Genomic DNA, 12,377 nt, shown 5'->3' with positions numbered 1-12,377 from the left:
CCACAGCAGTCTAGCAATCACTACATTTAGTACATATGAAGGCAGGTAAATCACACAAGCTAATTTAGTCTCCCTCCTTCCCAACACACCAAGAAGCTCAAGAATTCCCAGATTAATAGTTATCATGCAAGCTCATCAATCCACAATATAAGCTGAATACATGCTCATTTTGCCTACAATACTGAAAGATTGCCTCACACATTACAGCAAAACCAGGTGTTTGCTGAAAATCTGTGGCTACTTGCCTTTTCCCACCATAGGTAAACTCACATGAGCACTAGGGCCACTGTAGGGGGACAAAAAAGTGCCTATGCTGGATCAGATAAAGGGTCCATCTAGTCCAGCAGTCTGTCTCCAATAGTGACCAGCCAGTAGAGCATGATGCAGATAATCATCCCCAAGTGTTTCTGTGGTGTACATATATGTGTGTGAACAAGAAGAGATGTAGCTGCTGGGTAGCTAACTTGTGGCCCTCCATATATTGCTGGATCCCAACTCCCATCAGCCCCAACTGTAGTAAAAGTGAAAGAGAATGTAATAAAATAGATAAAATCAAGGCCGTATCCCAGGCCAACAGGAGACTTGCAAGCTACATTCACATATGCAACTGTGTATGTCTTGTGTCTTGTTCTGCACATTCCTTCCTGCCTGGTTAGATAAGCCTTCGTGTGCGCCTCTCTTGTGTTAGCCTTTGTGATCTGCAAAAAATATAAAAAGGGGAAGCAGAAAAGGGGGCGCGCAACTCATGCTTCACCCATTGTTGTGTAATGTATGTGTTTGCCCTACTGCAGTAGTTATGAATAAAGCCTTGGACTCGCCGCTACTTGTTTGGTCTTTTCTCTACCCGAGAGAACCCCTGTAAGTTTTACGACAGAACCAACAAGGCCAATGGTCAGGGATAATGGGAGCTGGCATCTAACATCTAGAGAGCCACACATTTCACGCCCCTGTGGTAGACAGTTAACCTCCATACATGTAAACACTCACCCATCAAATAGAAGGATCACTGACACTGTCTCTCTGCAAATTGATTCATTCAATTTCTACATGTTCTCTCCCCACATTCTCTGTGGCATTTATTCTTAGATAAATACATTCTCCTTACACATATGGTACATGCAAAAGTAGCCTTTTCCCAAAAAAGCTAATACAAGTGATCTTGTACTTTAAAGAAAATATGCATTTATTTTCATTGAAGAGATTGTTGTCAATTATAAAACAATCTGTTTAAATACACATGAATACTGTGTAAGAGTAGGACAGCTTTCCCATATGTCTTTTAATCATCATTAAACAAAGTCTGAAGCACCTTCCTTTCAGAATGCTGCTGTTATGTGGGCTCTTTAAGGTATGTTACATCTTTTAAAATCAACAAACACCTTCCATGTGCTGGAAAAAGCAACACTCGTACATGCCATTTTGAAAAAATACTACTACTTCCACCCTCCTCTAATCCATGCCCAACGTAACATCTTTCTCAAAACTTGATAAAGAGGAAAGATCTTTAGGTTCAATTCAGACATTACTCCAATACCATTTCTGTCACTGAAAATCACTGTCATGAGGTCAGGATTTCACACAGCTAAAGAAATACCTAGATTCAGCTTCCCCTGTGGATCAGTCAAATCATGATAGCTATTTTCACTGGAAAGCATGCCACTGTAGTAACATCTGAACTGGCCCCAAGTCTCCCACTTAGCCCTCCAGTTCAATGCATGAAATTCCACTGGGAATAATGATAATGCCAAGTGATGTTCAATATGAGAAATACATGGTGTGAACTCAGATCCACAAGATACTGGCCCAACAAACTGCATTTTATTGAACTGAGCCTTCATAGTTAATCCCTCTAAATTTGAAACTGATTAAAATGTAAACAGTATAAGACTAATTCAAATCTAAAAGCCTAAGCAAGAGATGTTCATAGTATTTCTTGCAAGGTACTTTAAATTTGGCATCTTAAGGTTGTACAGATGTAGTAAGAGAAGGATGTCAACTGCTACATAACCTGGTTATGAAATACACATCAAGAACCCGTTTACTGCTTTAGTTCCTCCCAGTCAACAAGAGTAGAGCTGTACCTTTCATTCTCCTGGCACTAGACTTTTAAGGCTAGCATCATTAGACTTAGTCTAGCACCACTTAGTGTAGTGGCACCAAGATAAAGGCTCCCTTCCTCAGCACCCGCAGGGGAATAGTAACTGAAGTTAAATACTACCAAGTTCTGCAAATCCAAACAATATTCATACTTAATTTTGTTCACCTTATTTCCATTAGAAATATAGTCTAAGCAACATTAGATTCAAGACAGACTCTCTGTATTAGGCATAAGTGATGCCAGATCAGGACTGAAAAATAAGTTGGGAGTTTGCTCTTCTGCAATATAAGTTATTTCCAGCATCTATTATGGGCAGACATGGCTGTTAAACAAAACCAATACATTTTAGAAATGAGGATTGCTTATCAAGCCTACTGGGATTGTACTAAATTCAAATTATGTCTCAGGAGGAACTTGGTAGTGCTTGAAGGCTTTTAAGAGCAGCTACATAAAGCGTTATTATTCAGGGAGGTGGAATGCTATACATGGAAGAAAGATACTGATTGCTTTGGCCACTTCTTCCCTGATTTACCTCCACTGGAGAGAGTAATTCACTTGCTCTCAAAATACACTTGTCCAATAGCTTAACTATGTTCTAATTTAACTTCAAGGATGCAGGCTGCTTTGCAATATTCTGAAGACCTCAGATCCTCTCTTTATCTTAAATTACATGAAATTATGTAAGTAAGACAACTTTAAAAGGGCAATTCTCTATTTCCAGAAAAGTTATTCCAATGGTGTTATAGTAGTTTTCCATGGTTCTGGGCAGTTATTAATTCACAGATCTTTTCAACTCCGTTACCAGAACGTACTGCATTGAAAAGGGTATATACAATATAAATATAGCTGAAAAGAGACTAACGCTATGGAAGGCTTCTAGGCTTTTGCTATTGTATAGCGACCATAGTACTATGCAACGTTTCTATAACTAAATACATTTGTATCCCAACTACAAACATGTCTTAGATGGAGGGAGATCCCCCCACTGAGGAAACAGAAGGGGAAGAGTGCACGTGTGTGTGTGTGTGTGCGCGTGTGTATGTGTGTGTTAATACACCCAGTCAACAATTTGCTACCAACACAGAGTACTGCCATTTGTCTGTCTGATAAAAGTTCAAATACTATGATTGTCAAATCTTTCAGTTCCTTTCTTTTTTAAAGCCCCAGTGATTTCTGGACTATTTGCTTGGCTATTTTGTTAAACTGCTCTCTGTCTTCCCGCCACATTTTGGAAGCATCCACATTGGCTCCACTCTCATCATTTGGTTCTGAAAAGGGAAATAAAGAAAGATTAAATCAACAACAACAAAAAAGAGAAGGAGCTATGGGGTCTGCTCAACACTGCCTGAGTGTTGCTATTAGACACAAGATAATTACAAGTAGACCATAAGCAGCAAGAATTCCTATTTCCACTTCATTTTATACAGTGTAGGGACTGAAAACAGCTCTAGAGTGGCTAGTCAGGAGGTAAAAAAAAGAAGAGCTACAATAAGTTAGGATTCAAGATCCTTTTCTGTAAGAAGCAACTTACACCAGGGCATGATAAGACAGTGTTCATAAATAATGTCAAACTATAGTTTATCGTTTTAAGCCCAGACAGTCCTGAGATTTGGGCTCATATGTTTCCTCCTCCCCTCCTAAATTCTTTGTGTATGACAGGAGGAAATTAGAAACTTAAGAATGCTGTCTGTGGCAAACCATCGTTGTTATTTCCAAAACCAGTAAACTATTGGACGCTTCCAATCTCCTCCTCTTGTGCCCAATGACTGCAGGAAGAGGAAGCATGCAAGTTCAAGGTTGCTGGGCTTGTAATATCAGACCATTTGGCATTGCATCTGAATGCAGCCTAACATTGTGACTGGCCCCCTACCTCTTCAGTTTCCTTCCTTACTGCTTCCAAGTGTTGTTGGCACTCCAGACCTCCTTAAAGAACTTCACAGTATGCAATGTAATGGACACTATACCCCAGATACAGCAGGGTATCACAGATCCCCAACATGTTGATTTGGCTTTCACGTAACTACATCATACCCACGCTCTACGTGGGGTTACCCTTGAAGACAGTCCGGAAACTCCAGCTGGTACAAAATGCGGCGGCGCGCTTAATAAAGCAGACCCGCCGCCGCGATCATATCACCCCAGTGCTGACTGAATTACACGGGTTGCCAGTTGTATACCGGGCCCAATTCAAGGTGTTGGTATTAACCTTTAAAACCCTATACGGTTCCGGCCCAGTGTATCTGAAGGAACGCCTCCAGTATCACCAAATATGCCGCCAAACAAGATCAGCCTCACAGGACCTTCTCTCGGTCCCACCGGCGAAGACAACTAGGCTGGTGTGGACCAGGGAGAGGGCTTTTTCGATCGTGGCCCCCACCCTCTGGAACTTACTTCCCTTTGACCTTCGGCATGCCCCCTCCCTGTTGACTTTTCGCCGAGCCTTGAAGACCTGGCTCTTCAGGCAGGCCTATGGGATCTCTGGGGTGGGTTGGGTTTTATACTATGTTAGCGTAGGATGGTTCTGTTAGACGAGATGCTATGATATTAATACTGTGATGATGATTATGTATATATTGAGTGTATTTTATATTGTACGTCGCCCAGAGTGTCCGTTCAGTCAGACAGATGGGCGTCTGATAAATAAATTTTTATTATTATTATTATTATTATTATACACATGCACAGTGTTAAGGAAATGGAGTGGCAGAATTTGAGGGGTCAGCAGCCACAGAAAATTGCCAATGTAGGGACTAAAAGCTCTAGGGTGGCAACTTAGGGGGTGAAGCTGGCCCACTGCACAATTTAATTTGGCACTCACACAACATGTATGATGATCTGAGCTAATTCATTTTCATTTAAATTGGATCTTTAAGTTTGATTTTTGAATTGATATTTGAATATTATTATTTTTATTGATGCATTTTAGTAAATTAGTGGAAATGCGCTTTTTTAAATAAAGTAAATCTCGCACACAGTTCATGAACAGTTCTGTAAGCCAAAGTTCATGTATATAAGCACACACCATTCATATCCTCAGGGGATTACATAAGATATCAGATAATTAATTCTTCAATGCTAGAATGAGTGGTATTATTCACCCTTGTCATCTGAGCCTAATGGATCTCATCAGCCTGCCTTGCACTGTGACCTGTGCCATAGTGGGAGAGTAATGACTTTCTCCTGTTTAGGTAAACATGCAAGTATCTAAACAACATAGGGCCTTTGACTGGTCATATGTATACAAAAAGAGAGCTGCTGGATTAAGGCAAAGGCCCATCTAGTCCAGAACTCTGGCCATGGGAAGCCCGAAGAAACCTGAGCAGAACAGCACTCTCTCTACCTGCATTCCCAGCAGCTGGTATTCAGTCATACTGCCTCCAATAGTGGTTTCAGGACATAGCCATCATGGTTAGTAGCCATTTATAGCTTTATCCTCCATTCATTAAAAGTTACTGTTGGTACTCAGCTGAAGGGTGTTTCTGAGGGGACACTTGGACAACACCAAGTGGGTTGTTATCCATGAAATACTTGGACAGAAAAACGTCATTGCTCCAGGTTGCTTCTGGGTAGTCCCCCACCCCCAGAGCAACAGGTCACCTTCTAGCCAAGCATCAATCAGATAGATCAAGCATGCATTCATACAATAACCATACACAGACAAAGGTGGTGTTATTTTCTTGTACTGTTCCTTGGAGTTGTTGTTGGTAGGTGGATGCTACCAAGTCCTTTCTTGTCCTCCCTGTCTCTAATCTGGCAGAAGTCCTTTGGTTGCCTCCCCCTTACTAGCCCAGCATGTCTGCTTTTCTCATGGTCTGGAGGTGAGCACTACTGAAAAAACTGGGCAGAATGTGTTTTAGTTGCATGTTAATTTTCTGAAAATTGCAGGGGAAGAGGTAAAATTTATGATGGTTGTTTAAGTTATGCACATTTTCTGTTTACATCTAAGTTATGTCTCGTCTATCTCTGTCAGTGCAATCCTATGTCTACTAGGATCTAAGTCCCAATCAGTCTATTTTTTTTATTTATTCAGTTTACATCACACCCTTTCTCCCAAAGGATTGCAGATTAAGGTTGCAATCCAATACACACTTACCTGGGAGTAGGTCCTATTGAATCCAACGGAGTTTACTTCTGAGTAGACATGTACTGGATTGCACTGTAAGTTATACCTCTAATTTTTGTCAACAGTATAACTTAGAGGTATTTAAAAGCCACCTAATGAGATTAGTTTTTGTTGTTTTCCTTTGACAATAAAGTGTTGTCGTATCATAACTAAAATTTTGTTTTAGTTTGGAAAATGGAAATGGACTGCCTTCAAGTCGTTCCTGACTTATGGCGACCCTATGAATAGGGGTTTCATGGTAAGCGGCATTCAGAGGAGGTTTACCATTGCCTTCCTCTGAGGCTGAGAGGCAGTGACTGGCCCAAGTGCTGAGAGGCAGTGACTGGCCCAAGAGCGCTTCATGGCTGTGTTGGGATTCGTAAGAACATAAGAAGAGCCTGCTGGATCAGGCCAGTGGCCCATCTAGTCCAGCATCCTGTTCTCACAGTGGCCAACCAGGTGCCCGGGGAAAGCCCGCAAGCAGGACACGAGTGCAAGAACACTCTCCCCTCCTGAGGCTTCCGGCAACTGGTTTTCAGAAGCATGCTGCCTCTGACTAGGGTGGCAGAGCACAGCCATCATGGCTAGTAGCCATTGATAGCCCTGTCCTCCATGAATTTGTCTAATCTTCTTTTAAAGCCATCCAAGCTGGTGGCCATTACTGCATCTTGTGGGAGCAAATTCCATAGTTTAACTATGTGCTGAGTAAAGAAGTACTTCCTTTTGTCTGTCCTGAATCTTTCAACATTCAGCTTCTTTGAATGTCCACGAGTTCTAGTATTATGAGAGAGGGAGAAGAACTTTTCTCTATCCACTTTCTCAATGCCATGCATAATTTTATACACTTCTATCATGTCTCCTCTGACCCGCCTTTTCTCTAAACTAAAAAGCCCTGGTTTCCAAGTCACAGTCCAACACTCTAACCACTATGCCACACTGGTTCTCTTTGTTTTAGTTTAACCAGGTTTTAAGGGGAGGAGCCAAGGTGGAAGGGTGTGGTTTAAGGGGTGGGGTCAAGGGGCCCTCTGACACCCTATGCCCAGGGCCCCCAAGAAACCTGGAGCCAGCCCTGGTTCTGCCCCCACAGCATGAGGGACGAAAGACCTGATATGGCTGAAAACATCTTAAGATGCATTTATTTTATTTTTTTCTAGTTTGCATTTGGCATCACCTTCTTGTCCTTAGTTTCCACTTACAGGTCTTTTAGTGCTTCATCTCCAACTAGCTTCTTCCCATCAAAAGGATCTGTTGGTAACATCAGATGTGAGTTGGGATCAGTTTCCCAGTGGTGTAGCCATACAATTCACCTTGCCACTATCTCTGCTGCCAGTGCTCTAGAAGTAAACTGTGTTGTGTCCATAGATGCGTCTGCCATGGATGCTCTTGCCTTCACGAACTTGAGAGCTGTTTTTCTGAGGTGGTCTGGATTTTGATTATGATCTGTGAGGCTATCATCTCTCCACAGCTTAGCTCCCCTGGAGAACATAGAGGCTGTACAGGATGGCCGGACTGCCAAGGCTGCCACTTAATGTACTTTTAAAAGTGCAAACTCTAACTTGCATTTGTAATGTTGCGAGGTTGACTTTCTCCATCTCTCGAGAGGAAATGTCTTGACACCAATACTGAGATGGGTGCATAAATGGCTGGAACCTTCAGTTGCTCCATTATTTCTGTATCTAACACAAAATATGTGTTGGCATATGATAGTGATTTCTTAGATTCAAAGGCACCTTGCACTCCGCTTTGATCAGTTTCTTTATTAAGTTGGGGACCCGCACTACTTTCTCCATTGGTTTGGGATCAGGCAAGACTGTTGTCACCTGGGATGAGGTGGTAGGTGTAGGTTCAGGAGCAGGTCCTTTTAACTCTAATATGGTCATGGCCTTCATAAGCAATGGTGTGAAGTGGGAATCCTGAAATAGGGGTGTGGAAACGAGCTCTTCCACATCAGAATCCTTGCTCTACTCCACCTCTTCCATTTCTGGAATACTACTATGAACCTCATCTTCTATTATTCTGTCTTCCAGTAGTGGATGAAGTGATATAGCTGTCCAGTTTGTCCTCGCATGTCTCCTAAGAATATTGTGAACAACTGGAGAGAGTTGTGTTTGAACAACTACATTTAAAGGCATTGTAAATGACTGTACATTATTGGATACACTCTGCTGAACAACATTCATATTGGGCATTGTCATGTTTTTCTATAATAATTCTACTGACATGTCTGCCATTACGGCCTCTTTAAGTTGTCTGATAAAAGTAGGATTAAATGACACATTTTCTTGAGTTGTACTATGTTGTACTGTGTTCTGACCAGAGGGGACAGCAGAGGGAATAAACATAGGTGGCAGGCTATGCAGCATTCGGCTTATATATTGAGTTTGCTACGTCTGACCACCAGAGGTTGCCTGCGCAGCTTTCACCAACCACATACCATTGTTAAGAGACTGTTTTTGCAACCTTTGACCAGATATAGCAGCAGAGAAAAAAGCATTGGGTTCAGATTGATGTAGCAACGTATGACCAGAGGTGGCAGCACCCTCAATGTGATTTAACACAGCTTTGTTTAAAGCAGTAGAGGAAACAGATTGATCAAAAGCTACAGGGAAATTTAAACGGACCTGTGTGTCTGGAGCTGGTTCAGACTCTTGCTCTCCATCAGACAGCTCTTCAACATTAAGCAACTCCAGGCAAGCCTATTTTGCCTCTGTTGCCACTTCTCATTTTTCCCTTATACTGCATTGTAATAGTGGTTCTGACCTGCTTCTTCACCCACAGCCGCTGCCAAGGAGCCGTTTGGGCTCAGCTGCACAGATAGAAGGCTCACTGATGTTTCCGTTACCATGGGACCACTTGAGCCATGCTGCACCATCTCCACCAGATGGCTGGTTGTTCCAACACGGTGGGCACTACTTTCTGTGCCATAGCCAGTGTGATTTTGAGATTCCTTACCCCCCAAGCCCCTTGAAGCTCTCAGCTGGCGTCGGAGGATGATCCAGCTTTAATTTTCTTAATATTCTTGTGCATATCACAATGTTACTTAAAATTTCTAGCCCCAATTGCAATTGACTATTTGGAACTAGTGAGATCAGAAGAAGCTCCAATTAATTAGGTATTAAATATTTGAATCAATTAGGGTGGTAATTTAATTAGCAAATTAATTATTTGAGTAAATCAGCTATACAATTAACTAGCACTTGAGACAGAAAATCAGAATGGAATTGATTGTTAGAGACAAGTAAATCAATTGTTTGGCATTAATTAGGGGAAAAACTTCAGCAGTTTAAAAGAGTTTAAGGAGCAGTAAACTAACAAAGGAAATAACGTCAGTAGCAGTAAAAGGTAGTGCTGTAAAACGCAGCACTTTATGCTGAATTTTATTGACACCAGAGCAGACATACAAGGCTTCCATAAATTCAAACTTACACACATGCTTCTTCAAAGTGGGTCCAAAGCAATCACAGGCCAGAAGAATGCCAGTGAACTGGTCCTTTTCAAGCAAGGCAGAAAAACAAACTGAGGCCAGGGGAGGGACTACCCAGAAGCAACCTGAAGCAATGATGTTTTTCTGCCTCTTCAAGCAATTGGTGGATAACCACACTTGGTGATGTCCTCCTAGTGCCCACCCGAGAAATATAGTCATGAACTATATTTTTAATCATTGTGTCAGCCACTCCCATGGACACCATTTAACTTAGGAGAAGATAAATTCTCAGGGAATAGTAGACTATATAAAAGAAAACCTTAGTTGTACAACTTCCAAGGTGGCCTTTGAACCTCTTAGCACTTTAGCAGCTTAAGAAAAAGTATCAAAATTCACTTCCAACAATTAGAGATCACTACTGAAGTCAATTGTATAATGACTCATCTAGGGTGGGCCATTGTGAATATCATATGCACATAGAACACAAAATACTAAAGTAGTCCAGTAACTTGTTACTGTTTGAACAGTCTTCTAGCTTAGCCTCTGGAGATAAATTGCACTTTCATACCTGCCAACATGCTAACCACTGACAAGAGTATCTTCTCCACACTCTGCACTGGGCTCCATCGTTCCGCACTGCTTTCATAACCCATGGGATCATCCCCAGGAGCATGAAGAATAGAAATACAAACTCTCCCATCTGGATAAACTGAAGAGAAGAAAAGTATTTACAAGAGTAGCATCTGACTCTTTGGCCTCCTCTACACAAAAATTATCTTAGAAAAAAAGAAAGTCAGTGGAAGGATAACATATTGAAGGAATCTTCTTGCCACACGTTATGGATTACCTCTAGCTAACAACACTGCTAAATGAGGTTGAGAAGTTAGATGGCAACAGGATATACAGCAAAGGGCTATACAGCCGGGATGGCTAACCTGTGCCCCTCCAGATGTTGCTGAACTACAAGTCAGCCACTCCTGCTCTAGGACATCTGTACTGCTAACATAGCACGGAGGTTTAGATGAGTGCCCTTAACTTAGTTTCCATTCTCATTAGTTAATTTGTAGCACTTTAACGTCTCTTAAACTGAAGGTCTTTGATCCTAGTATTTATTGACAGATGTTCCAGGTTGTCAGACTAGATTTACTATTGCTTTTAAAACATACCAGAAATATAGAAACTGGCTGGTACAAAGAAACACAAAGTATGTGCATGTGCATATCCACTTGGGCATCATGGTTGTGGAAACTGTAAACCATGAGGGAAATGGGAAAGTTCATCAATCCCAATGAGTCTATTAATAGCACTAGATGTCCTTGAAAAAAAGATGAATAGAATATCACACCTAACAAATATGAACACGAAGGCATCACTATTACTCAATAAGCAGAGGGTGGCTAGCATCCAAATGAGAAATCAAAAAGAGGAGGTCAAAGACCAAGATGCTGGAAAATGGGAACTTTTATTTTTGATAAAACCCAACGCGTTTCAGCCTGTTATCTACAGGCCTTCATCAGGGGATAATAGCTTGTAAGATTATAAGACAAGCAAATCGCTCTCTGTACTGTACTCATTGAGACGTTTGATATTGGTACAGTACAGAGAGCGATTTGCTTGTCTTATAATCTTACAAGCTATTATCCCCTGATGAAGGCCTGCAGATAACAGGCTGAAATGCGTTGGGTTTTATCAAAAATAAAAGTTCCCATTTTCCAGCATCTTGGTCTTTGTCCTCCTCTTTTTGATCACTATTACTCAGCCAACAGACAGACTTTTTAGTCCAGATGAGAGGGTTTTTAATGAGTGTATATAGGATTTCATATCATTGTGCTTTTGAAATGTGCACATTGCCAGTCTCTTATGATAAAACTTTATTAAAATAGTCCCCCCCTCAAAATACTCCCCTAACAAGTAGGCCTGTAGTGCAAAACATGCTGAGTTCCTGGATATTTTTGAGAGTCAACATACATTTTATGCAGCTTTAACAGTCTTTCTTGCTCAAGTGTTTTGGTGCCATTACCCTTTTTATGGCTCTGAATGCGATGGAGATAGAACATAAATATAAATGAGAAAGTCTCTTCTAACCCACTGACTGGAGAAAAAGGATTGGCTCGCCAGTTTTCATTTCTCTCTAGTATCCCCCACCTCCATGCTCTTCTGCCGTCTGTCCAGCTGTTCTCCACCCAAAACACAGCATAGTTAAATGGGTGGTAGAAAGCTGCCAGGCACATTTTCAAATTTCTCCTTCAGCTAGTATGCAAGTTTGAACCATGTTAAATGCTATATATAGGTTACTGCGTTACTCCCTCTCTACAGCCCTAGGGTAGGGATTGGTTTTGGTGAATCCATAGCTAAGGGAAAGGAAGACAACACTTTGATGGATGGCTATTACTTTTGTAGAGGAGGAACGTGAACAGAGGAGGCAAAGATGACATGCTTTGAAAGTCCCAATATTCAAACGTAGGAAAAATAACTATTCATAATTAGAGAGTTAATCACATGGTTTTTGTGGGTACTATTTTTGTGCTGCTCCAGTTGCTACTTCATGTTACCTAGTCTGGACATTCCCCAGAGCACTCTGACTAACACAAAGAGTACTTCCCATGTCCCAGGCCTGGCACTCTAACCACTAGTCTAGATAGCCCCCAGAGCACCCTGGCTCACACAAAGAGCATCTCCCACCTTCCATGGTGCCTATAATACTTCCAAAGAAAGATAAGACTCTCCTATTCTTAGGAAGGTGGATTCAGAAG

At 41.5% G+C, this 12,377-nt stretch overlaps 1 protein-coding gene across 2 annotated transcripts in view; it reads right to left on the bottom strand.

The window, feature by feature from the left end:
- Positions 1 to 1,159: 1,159 nt before the first annotated feature.
- Positions 1,160 to 12,377, bottom strand: part of UBE2G2 (ubiquitin conjugating enzyme E2 G2) — a 35,118-nt gene continuing 23,900 nt past the window's right edge. For both annotated transcript variants that reach the window (XM_061636553.1, XM_061636554.1), the window contains 2 exons: positions 10,193 to 10,333; positions 1,160 to 3,366 (listed from right to left, as the gene is read on the bottom strand). In XM_061636553.1, the coding sequence (XP_061492537.1) occupies positions 3,254 to 3,366; positions 10,193 to 10,333 (254 nt within the window). In that variant the 3' untranslated portion in view covers positions 1,160 to 3,253. The remainder of the gene's footprint in view (positions 3,367 to 10,192; positions 10,334 to 12,377) is intronic.

Source organism: Rhineura floridana, chromosome 7 (genome assembly GCF_030035675.1).
Source record: "Rhineura floridana isolate rRhiFlo1 chromosome 7, rRhiFlo1.hap2, whole genome shotgun sequence".
In the NCBI taxonomy this organism is placed as follows: domain Eukaryota; kingdom Metazoa; phylum Chordata; class Lepidosauria; order Squamata; family Rhineuridae; genus Rhineura; species Rhineura floridana.
Note: the sequence above shows the minus strand (reverse complement) of the source record. Positions and strands in the feature narration are given on the sequence as shown.